The following is a 19,717-nucleotide window of genomic DNA, read 5'->3' on the forward strand; positions in this document are numbered from 1 at the left end:
GGGGGAGGTCCATATGTGCTACTTGGGGGAGGAACTCAGGTGGAGGTGCCGGTTCAGGCCGGTGGAGTGAGACAGCTGCACACACACCTCACTCTTTGTTGGAATGCAAGGAGAAGAGCTGATGGCTGAAGAGGAGGTAGGTGTAGACTGGGTTCTGGGGTTTCTATGTGAACGACATATTGTTGGTGTGTAGCGGCTGGCAGTCGGAAAAAAAAGTACATCCACGTACCAGGAAGTTAAAAGTTCAGTTGTGTAAGATTTTAACATTTAAGCAGGTTTTAATATCTGTTTAAGAAAAAGTGGTGCATTGGCTGCTCTTGCTGTTGGATTATTCTCGGTTTATTTACTTTTTTTAGGGGGGGGGGGGGGGGGGGGGGGGATTTTCTTTTGTGAGTTTGACAGTTTGATCGGTTTTTGTTTGTCAACCTCGTTGGTCCCCTGACAGGCAGGCTGGAGGTGTAACGTGTTTTTCATTGTCTGCAGTGGAAGAATCGTGTAATCGGTGTGTTAACCCCCTCCTGTGTTGAACTGAGTGGGTTGAGGGCGATGGACGTGGTGTGAGGTTAAAGTCAAAGTGGCTCAATATGAATTATAAACCTGGATTTCTGTTATAAAACTAATTGTCGGTTTCCTCTGTGAGGGTCGCTCCTACTGACTTAGTGGGTGTAACAAGAAATACTACGGTATAGTACTTGTGTAAATATACTCCGTTACGTTCCACTACTGAAGGTGTGTCTAGTATTTTTTTTTTAGGTTGAGGTACAGGATGTAGCTGCTTCGATTTACATGCCATACAGGCTCAACCGCCTTTGTCACGACCGATGTCGACCAATCGCAGGGGCTCTCTCAAACTGTAGGCAGAGCATCGCGGCCCGTGATTGGCTGAGAGCCGACCACAGCGTAGACCATCACTGCTGCTGCTGTTGCTTCTTCAAGAATCAGGCTCGAGTCTCCGGATCTGTTGCTGCGCACTGGTCAGTGGAACCCTTTTATTAAACCACAGCTCGGGGTGGATGAGTTCAGACTGTGTGCAAGTTGTGTGTCAGCGGAAAGGACTGCGGGTCTGCAGGACGAGGCCGCTTTGTGTTCTTCTTTGTGTTGGTGTCTTCAAATAGAAACCTGAGATCGAGCCACGTTTGCCATCCGCCTCTCCGAACCTTTTCACTTTCATTCCGCTACGATCTCACAATGTCCACATCGACTGCGTCTGTCCAGCGACTGTTGTGATCTGATGACTGTGCTCGTCTTCTTCTTCTTCTGTGCCCGTCAGTGTCGCCGAGAAACCCCAGTGTGTGTGTGTGTGTGTGTGTGTGTGTGTGTGTGTGTGTGTGCGTGTGTGTGAGATGACAACAGACATGGACACGTAGCGTTGGATCTGATCAGACACCTTGTGAGAGCAGACACTTTGATTTCCTTGTCTAATCTGAGTCTTATCCAGCGGTTTTTAAAGGGCCCTGCGCACTGACGCCATTTTTTTGTGAGTGAGATAAGATTGTGACGAGTGAGGGAGGGAAACAATGAAACAATTATCAAGGACACGTCGTGGCATTCCCACCGTATCAGTTAGAACTGTGTGTGTCTGTGCGTGTGTCTCTCTGTGTCTGTGTGAGACCTGGTAACCCCCTTAGTGAGCCCCCAGAAGGAAGTTAGAGTTGCACACAAACTCCATGCTTTCACTTCCATTCATGCACTATTACGTTATTTTATTTCTTCTTATTATCATTTTAAGTCACTTCAAGTTATTTATTGCATGTGTGTATATATAACCAGAGGTCAGCATTGTATCACGTGTAATCATCGACCGTATACAAAGATGGACGACGCCTCTCCACTTCCTCCCGCTATACTGAAATGAAGCCAAAATATCTCGGAGGCCGCCATCTTGCGCCGATGATATTATTTGAGCCAAAGTCTGTGCGGGAGCAACCGATGGGTGTAGCCGCAGTATATACGTCTCCCCCCCCCCGTCGTGTTTTATGGTGATGACAGTTCATGTCTGATGCCAGGCTCCTGTCTGTGTCAACTGCTGCAGATTCTTGCTTTGATAGTCACCACCTTGTTAGTCTCACATCTCACCTTTCCCTCACATCCTCAGTAACATGACCAGAGGGTGGTAGGTGACTAACAATTGCAAAAATTTGTGTAAACATGACGTGTATTGTGAAGATTACACGACTGGATCATGTTTCTGCTAGCTGCTAAATGTTCAAAACCACCAACAAACTCTAACCTCAATAGCACAAAATGTACAAAATGTAACGCAATTAACTTCAAATACCAGTGATGTGCACAACCTTGTTACTCTTACTAGACAGCATCACAAATACTAGTAACTTAACAAATTATTCATATTTTATTAATAAGCATTGCCAGTTCACTGTTGTGTCTAAGAGGTTACACAGCCGTCTGTCACTAGCTGACAGCATACAGCCGACAAACAGGCTTTTACAACCAAAATATTTCCATATGCGGGCATCACTCTGGGCCCCCAGCTGGCTACTGTTTTCTTTTCCCTGTCCGTCCCTCTCGTGCCATAAAAAGCGGTGTATTCATCTTTTAAAGTTTGGCTCTAGCGGCCTTTAGGTTTGGTCTCAGTCTTGCACCTTGAAGCTTAAACTCTTGCGATCAGCGCTCCCCTAGAGGTCGGGAGAATTTCTGATATGTTGACCGAACGTGCAGCATCTTTCTGTTGAATTTGTTCTGTTTTTAGGGTGTCTATGTTTGGCTGGTTCTGTTATTTGCTCTTAATGCATTTGTTTGGTCTTCTTGCAGCAAAATGCTTTACATTTTCTAAAGTTGCTTCGCGTTTGGGAAAGTTTTGGATAGTTCCAATGTTGTCGGCCACCACAACCATCCAGAGCAAACACACGCTCCTTTAACTTTGCTGCAAACATCAGAGAAACAGCAGTTAAGCAAATCAGTGAATTATTTCTGTAATTTCCTCTTACGACAGAAACTCTGACTGTAAACGACAAAGTTCGATCAAGTTTGGGAGCCCTGTCCTATGAAGTGTCAGGATGTGTAAGGATGTCAAAGCAGATCATAACACCAGTTCTGAGGGGTGTTGCAGTTCAGGCATGTATGTGCTTGGTACTGGAGATGTGTTTAGGGAAAACTTCCTCAAGGAATCTTTGGAATGTAGCTCCACTGTTGCGTTTGTCCATTTACTCCCCTTTGAGGAAAAGAAGAAGAGAAAATGCTCTTTTTAGTCACATGAGCAGTTACATGACAGAGATGGCAACAAAAGTGACTGTGCAGACTCGGTCATGTGTCTTTGCCTTTGAGTACAGGAGTAGCTTTCATTGACGCACACAGAGGGACACTTTGTGGTCTTGTGATTCCGAAGCAGACTGCCACCCTGTCATCACTTCGCTTTGCAGAGAAGCAAGCTGAGGATGTGGCGCGACAAATCAAATATTTCTATCAGATGATTTTCTGATGGAAACTCAAATAAAGAAGTAGAATATTAGTCAGCTACAAAGGTCGTTGACCCCAGAGAACATTGTTGGAAAGCTGAACTCTTGGACTCTAGGCTGACAGTTTTCTGCATTGAAACAACAAAGATATAATGTGGATGTATAGCTTAAAGTTTAAGAAAATAACTGTTAGATGTATCGACAATGACAGTAGTTTTTAAAACGATTTGCTTCATCTCTACAGTACAGGCAGCACAGTGGTGTCAGTTTTCTCACTTAAGTCTAACCAAGAAAGGGAATCACCACATTTTCCCAAACTCTTCCTGTAATAAAAGCGGAAAAACAGTAAGTGAGCCCCTTCTGGAGTTTTTCACCTTTAAATCACCAGAGCAGAAGCTGAATTTCAGTTTGATTTGATCACTGAGCGTTCTCAGAAATGACGGTAGCTTTTTATTTGACCTGCGGGTATAGCGGTCGTGTGGCCTGACGCTGTGTTGGCAGCAGTTGACGTGAGCGTGACCTTTGTTCCACTTCACAAATCCCCCCTCCTCCACTCCCCCCTCCCCTCCCCTCGTACATTTCTCCACTGTTTGACCATGTGACTGTGAGTGTGCAATTTCACCAGGGGGGGGTCAGGACCTACAGTCTTGATCGCGGTTGTCTTGTGCAAGGTCAGCCTTTTGTGTCTTACATCAGAGGTCAGGAGGAGTAACCATCTACCCCCTCACCTGATTTCTCAACGTCTTGTCCCTGCATGTCAGCTCATGTCTCTACCTGTTCACCTTCACAACCTCCCTTCAGGCGGTTCATCTGCTTGACTGCTCATCCAAAGTTACCTATGGAGCATCCTTGCTCAATTCCCACGTTAAACCTTTATATATTGAAGTTTTTACACAGGAATATGTCAGCTCATCCCTCTGTTTAGATCCATCCCCTCGGGACATGCTGCACTGTTTGTAAAACAGTCGAATTATCAATGAGGCCCTGGCAGCTGCATCCACGTCAATACCACAACATTTTTGCATTTTTAGAACTGAATCGATAACGAGCCACTGCATTGGCTTCGACTTGTACAAATCAGTAGTAGGCAAGTTTGGAGAAGTAAGTACTACACCAGTGTGGCCTGTTATACTGTGTCTGGGCCATTTTTACCCCCTTTATGAAGAAGTCGGAAGCAAACGCTGTCTGAGAGTTTAGTTTCAGTTTTACAGAAGATGTCCTTCCTCTGTTGTGAGCTATATTAAGCAGACAATCTGTAACAGACACTCATTGATGTATAGCAAGGACATGGAGGAGCAATGATTTACAGACTTACGTGAGATTATGGCTGTAACGAATAGTCGCTGTCGTCATTCATTGAACGCCTCTAACCTCTGTTTCTCTTTAGAACAACTTTTATGTTGTGACATTTTCTTGCCATTACATACTAAATTGCTCCAATTCTTCTTGCTATAATGGCATATTTCATTAATTTTATGCTGTATTCACACTGGACAAAAAACCCACTGTAAAACACACTAACATCTTGCTTTTGTCTTCAGTGGGAAAGGAAACAATGGCCGATAATTTCCAGGTCAAATGACTCGGCAGTAGTCATGCGTATCTGTATGGAGATGACAATCAGCGCTTGTGTGTCTCCAACTATTTACAGACAGGAACTCCGGACAATGTCTTTACCCCGCTGGATTCACTGCGAGCGATTAGGGGGGGGTTAATGCCGCTTCTTACACGCGACAGACGCAAAAAACGAAGCGGTGTCATAGAAGTCAAAAGCCGACGCTGATGTCTGTGTAATGTATCACGTATCATGTATCACGTGATCTCCGCAGCGGAGTTAATTCGTCACTTCCTGCCTCTGCCTGCTGCACCCGGCTGCTCCACCTCTCACCTGAATAATGCGGAGGATTTGTTGCTGTTGCGAACGCGTCTGTGCAGAGAACCCCCCCGCTGCATTTTGCATGCGTGAAAAGCAAAGTGCGGGTAGGGTCCGCACCCAATTCTCCAGACTTTATCCCCAGGTCATGTCTTGAAAACGGCTTAGGGGACGTTTTGATATTATCTAGCTCATTTGAATGACAATCATGTGAAGGGGGTTTGTGTCAAGAGGCTAAAGCTAAATGGCAACAATCCTCCTCATCAGCTGCTACATGAAGAAGACATGTAATACTAATGCAAAAAAAAAAAAGCAGCACTGTTCTGTACTGTATGTCAGTGTAAAGTTCATCGTAGGAACATAAGTGTAGTAATGTTAGACTCATGTTAGTCTAACGTGATGCTCTCCTTGGCTTTGGAAGTAACATTTAGTCACCGCTGTAGATATCAAGCTGCTTGGCCAGACATGCCAGCACTTGCATCTTTACACCACATAAATGCATTTAAATGAAGTCTTTACATGTCTGCACTTGTGTTTGAGTATGGGAAAGGCTAGAAGCAAACTCCACCTTTTAAAAACGAGTATTGCTCTTCTATGGCTCCATGCCGTGCCAGGTCAAACTAAACTTCAGTTTAAGGGAGGGCTAATTGGCAATCTGGGACAAGAAGATGTTTGGCATTTTTGTGTGATGATAAATGAGTGTAATAATGACTCATCAAAAATAATTCCGGTCGGTTCACATAGCAGCTGTGAGAAGGATACTAGATTTGAAAGCATCTGTCTAATCAGAATGGGATTATTGTGGTGTTTTGAAGGCTCCATGTGCTAATGCTCCGGTGGTGGGGCCGTAATAATGAGCTTAAATCATCTGACCTGACGCTCAACACCCAAACCCATTATCAGCTCAGTGTCACACTGGTCTGGGTTCTTTTGAGGAAGAGGAACATGTACAGGGGAGTGCGACTGTCCTGCCATCTTTTCTTTGTGCAACTTCCTGGTTGTGGATTGCGCATTTTCAAAACTGACATCTGTGGTCTGCGCTCAAGCTGCAGGCTGCTGCCAACTAATCGTGATGTTCTGTCATGTGTCAAATGAACCGGCTGCCCTCTCCCCCTCTTTTTTCCACTGTCTTGTGTGTGTGTGTGCCGGGGTGTGGGGTGACCGGAGAGCTGGCCCTGCCATTGGCTTGTCATGCACCCAGGCCAAGTATGGAGAGTGGAGGTGGTGGTGGAGCAACTTTTGCTAGCATGTGACTGCTGTTGGCCATTGGACAGAGAGACACACAGTGAAACTGCAACTAAAAAAGAAAGTTCAAATATATGCCAAAGAGGTGTGTGTGTATGGACCAAACATATCTTAAAGTGTCTTAAATTTCTATAACAGACACTAAAAACGACAGATGAAGTCATGATTTCAAAGTAATGATATGAAAAGTTTGTAATTTTATAAATATTTGACTATTTAAAAAGTAGAATTGGTAACATGATTTTATTAGTGCAACATGACGATATGCTGTGGACAATAAAATAATAATATAAATTTGTTGACCATTAGAGTTAAAGTTATAATATTTCTTGATTACATTTATTTATGGTTTTTGCATCAATGGGACAAAATTCCTTGTTTTGTCTATTAAATTGACTGAATAGCCCAGAATCTGACATATCTGTTAATTCTATCAGTACCAGATGATATCTGACTTTATTGCTGTATCTATACATTCATATCATGACATAATTACATATGCCATGGTGGGATATGTTATAGGATTTTATTGTAACACATGGTTTCTGTTTCACGCCACAAAGATCCATGTGTATTTTTCTTGCCACAGTCACAGCTGGTTAAACTGAATTCACTCTCAGGCTTCTTATGTTTTACTGTCTTTGTTGTAGCTGATAACGTCAGCATGAAATGTGTGAATCCACGTGTCCTTGGTGTCCACATGTTTTGTCCACTTTACACTGGTCTCATCAGCTGAAACTGTTGGAAAATAAGATGTAGATTTTCTCCTGTTTAGATAATTAACTGGGAATCCTAACGTCTTATCCTGCTTAGATTCGGAGGAATTTGCACTTATACTCAGCTTTGTGTGTATTTTGGTTACAGTCAATACTCTGTGATATCCGTATGCAAATAGGGGGATTTGTCAACATATCTATCTTGAAGAATACACAGACTCTTTGTAACTGGTTTAATTCTTTATTCATCCGAGGTTCGGACGCTCAGCAACACTAGAATTGGAAAAACCGTGTTCAGATAATGTAGGATAAGGTGTTGGTCTTTGACCCTTGAATAAACATTTAAAATCACTGTTGCTTCTCAATAGTTTCGGACATTAGTATGTTTGAACGTCTCAGACACGTGGGTTTGCATTTTTAATATCCGGTTATAGACGACCTTCATATATACAGTACATGTTGAGTTAGGACAGTTAGGACAATATGCTCAAGCCAGTCAATGTGTGAAGCAGAAAAAACCCCTTACATCATCCTGGGTCTTGAATTGCTCTCTGAGTGGCTAGCGGTGTCTCATGCGTCTGTGTTTCTGTTTGAAAGGGGCGTGTTCCTGCTATTCATAGTGGTGAGAACCTCGGAGGTGTATTAGAGGTCAGTGACAGTCCTGCTTATAGCAACTATTGCAGCACGCGGTCATTCAGATAAACTACACCTCTAAGAAACTGATTCTGCCTCCTCTCATACAAACACTGCTGACTTGTGAGTACTGAGAATTTATTTTTCCTTGGTTCGGCATCTAATTCTTGACAAATGTTCTCGAAATCAATTGAACCGCTGTTACGACTTTTACCCATTTTATCACATTTTGTCCTGGAGAGGACTTAGAAGTGGTCCGATCACTGCTTGTCTTTCATAGTGGCTCATAGCTGAGCTTTATTCTTGAATGTTTTTATTATACATCTACGTACAACATTTACTTCCATAGAGAATGAATGGATCCAAACCACCTAATCCTGCTGCTGCTACTTTCTCTTTAATCCTTTAATTCTTTCATATAAAAACTAATGGGATTTACCATGATCTCACTTGAGACACAATTTGTTGAATTGAAGTTGTAATTAAGGCGCGTTTGGCTGCTTTTCTGCAACACTTTGACCCAGTTGGCACCAGCCACATGTGTCATGGGCGAGGCTTTAATAATAGAAGTAGGTGAGAAGTCAATTATTGCCACTGAGGTGGTTGTGCACTTGTTCATCTGGCAGCGGAGCCGTTACCTTACAATGCAGAGGTCAAATGAGTTTAGCTTTGAGGTGCGTAAAGCCGCCTGTCTGATAACTAATGAGATTATAATGAGAGATAAAGAAACATTAAATGAAAGATAAGTCATTCCTTAGATGTAGATATCGATACTATATCTATACGATGGAGACATCTATATTAGTATATCTATTCTGTCTACTATCTAATAGATTATTATATATAATAGCAGACTAATAAATTAATTTTAGTAACTGAACAAGTTGGATATCTTAGTCTGATACAGGCTCAGGTGATTTGCACTTTAGCATGTATTTAAAAATCCTCATTATTTCTCAGTTTTAGTCACATTTTAGTCAGACAGGGGGATTTATCTGGCACTCCAGATAATGTGGTTTCAACCCAGTGAGCTCATTCCTTAAACATCCCGACCTTAAAACCTCATTCCCCTTCAGAAATGAGTTTCAGTATTGCCGGAGTGTGTCTGTGGGTAGTGTCTGTTGTCTTGTCCTTTTTCCCCCTTGGAGGCCCGTGTTGCGAAAAATATGTGTGGAGTCATATTTCCTTCCTGTGCCTTTTGTTTCCAAAGTGCACAGCTGTTGAATAGGACAGCACGTCTACCTTCTGTGTACAACATGTGGAAGTGTTGAATAGAAACAACAGCAAACACAAACACACACATGCAGCCCGCACAGCTGCTTATTTTTCCACCGTTTGAATTTTTCTTTTGGAAAAACCTCTTCTAGGTTTTATAGATTGTAAACTGCTCATAGAAAACCTATTCAAAATCTTTTATAATAAGAGGAGACCGTCTGTGAAAACCTTTTTTAATTCAAGGACTTTAATTACAAAACATTACTCCAAGGATTTATTTTCATGTTCTGCTCTATTGACTGTAATGACTGTTTTGACAATTTAACAATGACATTCAGTGAGTATTCAAACTTTTTTAATTTGATCACATTTTGTCGTGCTTCAGCATTGCGCAAAATCTGTTTAAATCCAAAACAGAATTTTAGAAAGCTGAAAACTGAAATATCACATAGACACATTGAAAAGTATTCTTCTGCTATGACGTGTGAAGTTTGACATTACTCTCCACCTTGACCTGAATCCACCTGCAGCATTGTGTGGAGGCCCAGATCTGGAGAAGGCGACCTTCTTCAGTAGCATTGAATTCCCTCATGAACACAGTGACCTCCATAATTATTAAATATATAAAATAGAAGATGCTTGGATCAACCAGGACGCTCGGCCAAACTGAGACATATAGGGGAGAAGCTGGTCTCACACATTCATATAGGGCACACGACAGTGGGACTGATACAGATGACTCTATAGAAGGAATCGCAGCTTGTTCGTGTACAGTTATTTATTTACGTCAAACGTAAACAAAATAAAGTAGCTGGCTGAACTAAATTGAGTTGTCGGCCGTTTGACCAGCAGCCCTGGAATGCTCTGCGCCCACTTCCCATTAGGTTTTGATGTAAAAAAAACGCTGGAAAAAAAGAAACCCTTGTGTAGATTTACATCCTTAGCTGACATGAGTATTTATGCTTCGGTCATTAACTGCCTGTTTACCTTCCAATCAGCCCACATTCTTTATGTAACATTTACATTTTCATAGCGATGAGAACGCTAATTCTTGGAGAATGTCCTTAATAAAATCTTCAGCGCTCAGGACCTCAGTCTCGATCGTTCACCTTCCAACATGACAACAACCTTTTGCACACAGTCCAGACAACACGGGAGCGGCTTAGGGACAACTCTGTGAGTGTCCTTGAGCCCTGACTTGAGCCCACTCGACCAGCACTCCACAAATGGCTGACAGACTCGATAAACCTGACGGAGCTTGAGAGGAGCTGCAGACAAAAATGGCAGAAAATCCCTAAATCCTGGTTTACAAATCTTGTTGAGTCGCACCAAAGAAGACCTGAGGCTGTAAACGCTGCCAAAGGTGCTTCAAGTGCTGAGGAAACCACTTATGTCGATATATTTCAGTTTTGACTTGAGACTGAAGGAAGGAATACTGAATACTTGCTGAATACAATGTGTGGGTGCCTGCGTGTGTATGTATGTATAATCAAGTCTTACTTGGTGATTTGTAACTTCTTTATTTTGAAGGATATAATGTCAGGATCTCAGGTGTCTGTCATTTTTTGTTGTTAAGAAATATAAATTGAATGTCGCGCCTTGTTGGAGCCATTCACGTAGTGAACAGTTTTCAGATTACGCTGGTTTAACAAATCCTGAAGTATTAAGATAAAGCTACAGTTTTTTTGGTAAATAAATCCCTGAGATTTGAATAGACTTAAAGATACAGATATTTAAACAGAAATATACATATGGTAGAAGAGGTGCTGCAGAATTGAGACTAAAACCTTCCATGTGTAATGCTCCCTTCTCTGTTTGGCTGCAGGGTGAGTGCAGATCAGCCATGCAGGCTCAGGAAGTCCTGAGACAGCTGCGCATTCCCGAGCTGGATGACCTCCGGCAGTACGTGCGTGGCCTGCCTACCAACGCGCTCATGGGCATGGGTGCTTTCGCCGCCATCACCACCTACTGGTTCGCCACGCGGCCGAAAGCCCTCAAACCTCCCTGTGATCTGGAGATGCAGTCGGTGGAAATGCCAGTATGTGATCATTTTCTTTCCTTTGGTCCTTTTAATGTAGCAAATGTCAAATTGGGGAAAAAACAAGATATCTCTGTCCACCCACTTTCCTGTAACGTTACTGGAACAACTGAATCACGATCCAGCTACGAGAACGAAAGGGGGGAAAAAAACCCTAAACAGCAGGTCTCATTCTGAAGGAATGTTAATGGATCCGCTCCAGGAACGTAATCACAGCTGTAGTTCTTCAAATTACATGTTTGTTTTGACGTCCTCACATATACAGAGCTTAGAAGTTTATCTCGGACCTAAACCAGGATGTGCTGGTAAAGAAGGCTTTGATATCTTTGGGTTTTTATGGTGCCACTTTCTAGTAAGGAACCCTTTAAACTCCTTGGGTGCTAGGTTGTGACGAATCCCTTCAGTTCACTTAATTCTCCTCCTGGAGATGTTCCGATACCAGCATAGAAAATCCAGGTCTGAAAGTGAATGTACCAATCTGAGAGCACATGTTTAAAGTATATTAGACTCACCCAGAAACGGCTGCAACTAGAGTGGTGAAGAAGAAGTGATTAGCCAGAGCTAGCTAAAATGTCAGTCAATTGGCAATATTTCATTCTGGAACTTCCCAAAAGTAAAACTGTAACGTGCACCACATGAAAGACTTCAGTTTTGAGGGGTGGCACTAGTGTTGCCAATCTCCACACAAGGAAATAGACCATACAACAATGATGGTAATCCTCATTTCCATTCAGGGTTAGTAGCACACAACTGTTAAAATCTGTTCTATAAGTTATGTTTTTAAAATGCACTGGTACGGGATCGGTACTCGGTATCGCTCGATAAGCAAAGACCAGGTATTGGGATCGCTATCTGGCAAACTGGTATCAGAACATCTCTACCTCCCCCTGCAGCAGAGTGCTCATTGGTCTTTAGTTCTTGGACTGTTGACCACCGACCTTCCAGAAATTGGCCCAACAAAATCAATCTATTAAACTGCCAACTTAATGGATAAAAAGCAGTTTATTAATGACTTACTGACATCCGAAAAATGGTTTGCGTATAAGAAAGATGAATTGATGAATTCAAGAGTTTATAGTGATGGTTTACAAATGTATCTTTACCAAATAGATTGAACAAAGATTCAAACCATAACATCTGCCTTATGAGTTTTTAAAAACAAATCTATGAAGCTCTAGGAAATAATGTGTTAATCATTGATAAAGCAACTTGTAAGCCCCCCTAATATGAGGTAAATGTTTAAAGTGGAACCATGTTCTCATAGTAAAGAACAGCACGTCACTCAATGTGAAGACCAAACAGTTTTTTGGGTCCTGTGTAGTTATTCGTTTGTCGCGACAGCCTGGACTGCAGCTAATGATTCTTTTCATTTAAACAACCAAATATTTGTATTGATCCTTAACTCAATGACCTGTTGAGAGAGAGTGGGGGGTGGGTGTTCCACAATCTTGCACGATCCAAGATGACGTCCTCTAAAAGTCTGAAGGTATTTCATTTGTTATTACATGAGGCAAACAGAGAAACATCAGATCTGCCATCAGATGAGTTGGAGCCTGTGAAGCAGTTTTCACAGATATTTCGCTGGAAAAAAGACACGAAGCAAAAAGACAAATCAATATCTTTCAGTTGATCATTTCAGCTTTAGCGGCAGCTGTTGGTGTCTGGAACGAAACATGCAGATCGGGAGATAGCGAACTGGAGTGTGAACTCTGCAAAGACAGGAAACGGATGAAGGAGAAAATGAACAGCATTGATTTCAGTCTCCACTGACAGTGTCATATGACTGATGACACAGATGACCTGTGTTGGGAACTGACTGAGTTTCATAAAGATGAATTACATTACTAACACAGGTCTCTGTGTATGTAGTGTACATGTCTTGCAGCTTTTTCCTTGATTTTCTGGTTTTTAGCCACAAACCAAAACAGCACATGATCCATGTTTGTGTCAAAATATCAGAGAAACACATTCTCCAGAGAGCAGATTTACCTCAAAATAAATCTGTGTTCTCCATAATAAATCTTGTCGTCATGTGCTATGTGGAAGATTTGCCCTGTACTGGTTATAAGGTTTTGACTTTCTCTTTGTAGGGTACAGAACATGCAAGGAGATCGGCTCTGAACGAGAGCAGCGAACACATGACTCACTTCTACGACGATGCACGCACAATGTACCAGGTGTTCCAGCGAGGGCTCAGAATATCGTGTGAGTGCCGAGCTTCTATCGGTTATATCCAAGTCCCTGGAGATAAGAGATCAACCTTTTTTCCTGTGAATGTAGATAAATGTGTGATTTGTTTACCCTCGCAGATGACGGACCTTGTCTAGGATCGAGGAAACCAAACCAGCCGTACGAGTGGCTGACCTATAAAGAGGTGAGACGAGGGGAATGGGGTCTGCTGTGGTTCTCTGTGCCGAGGAACAACTGAACAAGCCTTTGTGTTTTTGTTTGGTACAGGTGGCAGACAGAGCAGAGCACATCGGTTCCGCTCTCCTTCACAGAGGACACTCTCATACAGGAGACAAGTTCATTGGCATTTTTTCCCAGAACAGGCCTGAGGTAAAACAACATTTTACATTTACAAGCCTGTTTCTCCGTCTGTCACTCAATCTATAGAGCAGAGATTTGTCTGTCTCCAAAATCGCTCACCGCTCACTTCAGTCCAGTGTTTAACATTTTAACCATTTTTATGGCCTCATATAACAAACTGAAATGATCAAACAGAGCAACATTATTGGTGGTCACTAACCCAGAGCTAATGACCCTCTTACGTAAAAGAATGATGTAATAAACTTACATAAACTTATATAATTACAAAATACATACAATATTATCTGAAATATACAGTCTGCATGCCAGTGATAGCTTGTGGCCAGACGCATCATATGTTTGAGTTGTCTGTCCATTCATGTCAACATAATATCTGAACAACACCTTGAGGGAATTCTTTCAGATTTGGTACAAACGTTCACTTGGGAACTGATTTGATTACGGTGATCAAAGGTCACAAAACCCTTTTTGTGAAGGATTTCAAAAGAATAAACTGATTGGATGTGGTTTGTCAAAGGTCAAGTTCACGGTGGCCTCACTAAACATGTTTTAGTCTCTTCAAGGAAATTTTTCCAAATTTTGACCATTTGTCACTTGGACTCAAAGATTAATAAAGATTCACGATGTCTTCATGTGAGTCTGAGAGAATAAATGTATACAACCACAGGGCGGTAAATGTAGTTTAACCCAGGTTAAAATAGTCCATTAAGTTTCTAGCCTTAGATTCATTTGGTACTGAAATTGAAAATCATCGCTACATTTTTTTATTGTTTGTTAATAATGTTTATCTGTTCCCTCAGTGGACCATTTCAGAGCTGGCCTGTCACACATACTCCATGGTAGTCGTTCCACTGTACGACACACTCGGCACGGAGTCCATCTCCTACGTTATCGACACAGGTGAGAGCACCAACCACGCACGTAAACCACGCACCACCGGCGGTGCTTTAGATCCAGGACGCTGATGTAGTGGGTAATTTGGCGCCACCTTGTTTTGTAGCTTCCATCTCCACCGTGATCTGCGATGTGCCTGAAAAGGCTCAGATGATTCTGGACGGTGGGAACGAGCGAACCGTGAAGACGATTGTGCTCATGGAGGCGTTTGACAGCGAGCTGGTGGCCCGTGGACAGGAGTGCGGCATCGAGGTTCTCAGTTTGAAAGACTTTGAGGTGAGAATAACAACTTCATCCTTATGTCTCAATTATCTTTTCCGTGCCTTATCAAAACTTGTATCTATTGAGCTTTTGCGACCATCAGCAGATGCTCTGGAAAAGGACACGTTCTTGTTATTGTCGTTCGCGTCGCACTGTCAATAACTCATTTTCTGGTTAGATCTAAATTGATATTAGGGCCCCGGGTGCTGTGTGTTTTTTAAAGTGCGATTATTATTAGCTCTTCCTGCAGACACACACTCTGTAACTCAATCTAATCATTTGTTTATATTTTCCAGGCCTTGGGCAGAGCCAACCACCAGAAACCAGTGGTGAGTAGGAACAAAAAAAAGTCTCTTTATTCTTACTAAATTCAACTTGGAGCATTTGGATTATTTGTAACCACAGGACACTGTCAATGTTTTGTACTTAACATCATGTTTGCATCATGCACCAGCACCTTAGCCTTCAAATGCATTAGTGCAGATCTGTGCTCTGATTACAGCCCCCCACAGCAGAGGACCTCGCGCTCATCTGCTTTACCTCTGGAACCACAGGTAACAACACAACAACAACACAACCTTTTACAAATGTTTGCTTTTCTACGTCGTGTTTAATCATGAGCTTTAATGTCTTTTCAGGGAATCCTAAAGGTGCAATGCTCACTCACGGAAATGTGATCTCCAACACTGCAGCTTTCCTTAGAGTAACGCAGGTAAACAAACACAGCAGGTGACTCACCCTCAAGATTAGAGCCCAATCGATACGGATGTTTCAGGGCCGATGGTGATACTCATATTGGAGAGTATATATCAGCTGATAAATATGTATATAAAAATTTGGCAACAATTCCTAAGACATTGTTCTCAAACCCTTACGACAAAGAAATGTGAATAAGAAGATTAAAAAACTATAAATAAAAAGAAAACACAAATACAACCAAATACATAGAATTTTAATTTTAAGTAATGTGAGTAAAATGTAAACTTAAATGCATCTTTTCTGCATTTAAAAAAAACAACCAGCAGGCAAAACTCAGGGCTGAAAAAAGTAGTTCCTCCTCTTCCCTATTTGTTTTTTTGACCTTGGACTAAATTGTGCCTCTCCCACTTCTGAGACCAAACCTCGCCCTTGCATTCATGAGATCTGTATCTAATCCAACATGAGCGTTTTGTTTTTTCTCAATGGGCCTTTCTTCAGTTCTAATCTCCTCTCTGACTGACCTTCTCTGAACCTCTATATTTTCCTTTCCTCTTCATCCCCTTCGTCTCTGACGTCCTCCAGGCCTCACTGAGGCCCAGCCCTAAAGACGTGCTCATGTCCTTCCTCCCTCTGGCCCATATGTTTGAGAGGGTGGTAGAGGTACAGTACGCCGTGCTTGACCAGCGCACGTGCGTGGGTTTTGCTTTGTGTGTTCTCCCCAGGTACACTGCATGCTGGACATCCGTGACATTCACATGTCCTATCTCCCTCTAGCTCACATGTTTGAGAGGGTTGTACAGGTATGTTGTGGACTTGTTTACTTAACATTTGTCATAATGAAATAAGAGATTTAAGAATCAGGAGCATTAGGTCGAGTCTGTGGCTCTTTAATGGTTTTTAGAGCATCTCTGAAAACAGCTGTATTTTACGGTAGGTTAATTTTATTTGTGAATGAGAAAAATAATAAGTCAGATGTTTGGAAATGTTAAAAGCATCAGTGCTTTGTCACTTTTAATTCAAAGTTTTAGGAGCATGTTGTGATTTTCTTTTGAATCTAACATCTGCCGCTTGCATCATACGTTTTGAGAACTGAAATTTGAGCGTCAAATGTTTATTTAATTTTCATTTTCTTATCTTAGTTTCATATTTAAATTATAAATCTGCTAATTTCTGACTGTTTTTTGTCAAATTAAAATTTAAAACAAAAACATTTTTACAAATGTGACACACACAAGTCAAGTTATTGTCATTTGTAGCTGTTTAAATTAATAATGAATGTTGATAAATGTTGATTGCTTTTCAAAAATATCCAATGAGCTAAACAGTAAATAAACAGTGGCAGTGTAGTGTCTCCTAGTGGAACAACAGTGCCCTCTTGTGGCTAGAACATCACACTGACTCAACTTGTACACGGAGGAATAAGCAGCTGTGTCTTCATCAGGGCGTCATCCTCATCCACGGGGCTCGAATCGGCTACTTCCAAGGAGACATTCGACTTTTGATGGACGACTTGAAAACGCTGCAGCCGACGGTCTTCCCCGTCGTCCCACGTCTCCTCAACCGCATGTTTGATAAGGTCAGACACAGCGTCCCTCCTGTAGTTTATTTGATGTTAAAGTCTACGAATATTATGAGTCGGAAGATTCAAGATTTCCCTTTTTGCCTGCCTCACTTTTCTGTGGTCTGTCTTCTTGTGTAAACGTTTTGTATAAATTCTGACGGTTTCCTCCCGTGTCTACAGGTTTTCAGTCAGGCCAACACGCCGCTGAAGAGATGGCTGCTGGACTTTGCCTTCAGGAGGAAGGAGGCCGAGATGAAAAATGGTGTGGTCAGAACGGACAGCATGTGGGACAAACTCATCTTCAAAAAAGTTCAGGTAAATGCGAAAAACTGCAGACAGTTTTTAACTTCCTTTAAAATAAATAAATCCCAAATGACATATTTATCTTTGAATATGTTTTTTTCCTTTTAGCCGCCACATAAACTGATAAATATGAAATTCTATCTTTGTGCATCTTTAAAAGTTTTATTTCTTTTACAATGTTTCATAAAGTTTTTGTCAATCACATACGATGCATAATAGATGACGGCAAGTCCAAATGTAGCTAAATTTATTGTCCCCGACGGCACAAAGTGTGAAATCGCTCTGAGTGCAACTAGACAAGTTTGATGTTATTACAGTCAATTTACCATAAAGACCATTTATTCAGTTTGACATTTCAGTCTTCTGGTTTTGTTTCACGCTCTGCAGGCGAGTCTGGGCGGACGTGTGAGACTCATGATCACAGGGGCAGCACCGGTGTCACCGACCATCCTGACGTTCCTGCGAGCTGCTCTGGGCTGTCAGGTGACCACACGCACATCTCCCTCGAACCGTTTCTTAGACATGAACTCAGGAAAATATCCAAACATTCAGGCGATGGGCGTTTGGGTTGAGCAGACAGGAGGCAGTGACGCGACACATCAATTCTTCTGCGGTTATCACGTGTTTTTGATCACAGCACATTGACAACGGCATCGACCACTTTTTCATCCTGAGATTTTGTTATTCCTTCATCCGTCATGTGTTAAAAATGGATATTTATCTGGATATTTTCCTGCTGTGTTCTCACATGGGCTCACTTGGACGTTTTATCAGGGGGCTGACAGGAACAGTTCTGGAATATTTATTATAAGCTTTATAGTTTCCATGAATGTGACTAATAAGTTGTTGTTTTCTTTGTAGTTTTATGAAGGCTACGGTCAAACTGAATGCACAGCAGGCTGCACCATGTCCTTGCCTGGAGACTGGACAGCAGGTAGAGCTTCTGCTAACTGTTGCAATAATTTTATAATAATAACGATAATTTCTGTCGACGATGAAACTGACCCATCTTCAATCTGTGTCCTCAGGTCACGTCGGGCCTCCTCTGCCCTGCAACGCTGTCAAACTGGTGGATGTGGCAGAAATGAATTACCTGGCAGCCAATGGAGAGGGAGAGGTGAGGAGCTCTGCTTCATTAGAAATGAGATGCATACAGAGGATGAGGAAAAACCTTTGTTCCACTCCGAACTCACCATAACGTCATTCTTTTTACTTGTTTCCTCTGTAGGTGTGTGTCAAAGGACCAAATGTATTCCAGGGATACCTGAAGGACCCAGAGAAAACAGCTGAGGCCATCGACGATGAAGGATGGCTGCACACAGGGGACATTGGGAAATGGCTTCCTGTAAGCTGAACAACACTGATCTTAAAAAATCTGATTGTTATTATCACGGTAAAGTTGAGCTGAAGTCAAGTTTCTCTTGTGGTTCGTGGCAGAGCGGCTGTCTTAAGGTCATCGACAGAAAGAAGCACATTTTCAAGCTGGCACAAGGAGAATACATCGCCCCCGAGAAAATAGAAACTGTCTATAACCGCAGTGATCCAGTGGCGCAGATATTTGTCCATGGTGACAGTTTACAGGTGAGTAATTCAGCTTGTATCCACATCATCTTGTCTGATAGTTTGTGCTGTTTGATCTTCATCTTCTCTGTGCTGTTTTTTAAGGCGTTCCTGGTGGGGATAGTTGTGGCTGATCCCGAATATTTACCAGTTTGGGCCAAGAAAAAGGGGTTTGAAGGATCTTTCACTGAACTGTGCAGTAAAAAGGTCAGATTCATTTCCGTCAACAGTCCGACTTTAACCTAACTCAACCTTCAACTGTGTTTTTCTGACTGTCATTTTCATTTTGCTGACTTGACAACTCTTTAGGAGGTGAAGGACGCCATTCTGGAGGACATCCTGAGGTTGGGTAAAGAAGCAGGACTCAAGTCATTTGAACAGGTGATTTCTTCCATGTTTGACTCCATCACAAGAGTTCAGCTTTGTTCATTTAGCTACATTTGGACAGGAAACTATAAAGGAGTATAGAAAGAATAAATTTGTAATATTACAAGAAATAAAGTCCTGAATTTATTTTTTTCATAATGTTATGAGAATAAAGTCATAATATTGTTGTGAGAAAAAAGTTGTACACTTACAAGAATAAAGTCGTAGTATTATGAGAGGAAAGTACAATTTACAAGAAAAAAGTAAAATTTTTAGGTGTCATTTTACAGGGAAAATATTAGAATCAGCCTGTGACTTTTTTACTCGTTAAATTATGACTTTAATATTACGAATTTCTTTTCAATTGCGATATTCTCAAAATCTAGC

At 41.8% G+C, this 19,717-nt stretch overlaps 1 protein-coding gene across 4 annotated transcripts in view; it reads left to right on the plus strand.

Annotated features, from left to right (window-relative positions):
* acsl1a (acyl-CoA synthetase long chain family member 1a) overlaps window positions 1-19,717 on the plus strand; it is a 21,774-nt gene continuing 2,057 nt past the window's right edge. The window contains exons 1-20 of one of the 4 annotated variants that reach the window (XM_034592923.1): window positions 1-136; window positions 10,924-11,136; window positions 13,227-13,341; window positions 13,446-13,510; window positions 13,594-13,695; window positions 14,487-14,586; window positions 14,687-14,856; window positions 15,138-15,170; window positions 15,344-15,395; window positions 15,480-15,553; window positions 16,263-16,340; window positions 16,982-17,116; window positions 17,282-17,416; window positions 17,792-17,887; window positions 18,266-18,338; window positions 18,433-18,521; window positions 18,633-18,749; window positions 18,842-18,985; window positions 19,070-19,171; window positions 19,274-19,345. In XM_034592923.1, coding sequence (XP_034448814.1) covers window positions 104-136; window positions 10,924-11,136; window positions 13,227-13,341; window positions 13,446-13,510; window positions 13,594-13,695; window positions 14,487-14,586; window positions 14,687-14,856; window positions 15,138-15,170; window positions 15,344-15,395; window positions 15,480-15,553; window positions 16,263-16,340; window positions 16,982-17,116; window positions 17,282-17,416; window positions 17,792-17,887; window positions 18,266-18,338; window positions 18,433-18,521; window positions 18,633-18,749; window positions 18,842-18,985; window positions 19,070-19,171; window positions 19,274-19,345 — 1,998 coding nt within the window. In that variant the 5' untranslated portion in view covers window positions 1-103. Of the gene's footprint in view, window positions 137-849; window positions 975-7,878; window positions 8,007-10,923; window positions 11,137-13,226; window positions 13,342-13,445; window positions 13,511-13,593; window positions 13,696-14,486; window positions 14,587-14,686; window positions 14,857-15,137; window positions 15,171-15,343; window positions 15,396-15,479; window positions 15,554-16,122; window positions 16,201-16,262; window positions 16,341-16,981; window positions 17,117-17,281; window positions 17,417-17,791; window positions 17,888-18,265; window positions 18,339-18,432; window positions 18,522-18,632; window positions 18,750-18,841; window positions 18,986-19,069; window positions 19,172-19,273; window positions 19,346-19,717 lie in introns of those variants that run through there. The other 3 variants (XM_034592932.1, XM_034592943.1, XM_034592953.1) reach the window with 3 other exon arrangements.

Source organism: Hippoglossus hippoglossus, chromosome 1, assembly GCF_009819705.1.
Source record: "Hippoglossus hippoglossus isolate fHipHip1 chromosome 1, fHipHip1.pri, whole genome shotgun sequence".
NCBI lineage: Eukaryota > Metazoa > Chordata > Actinopteri > Pleuronectiformes > Pleuronectidae > Hippoglossus > Hippoglossus hippoglossus.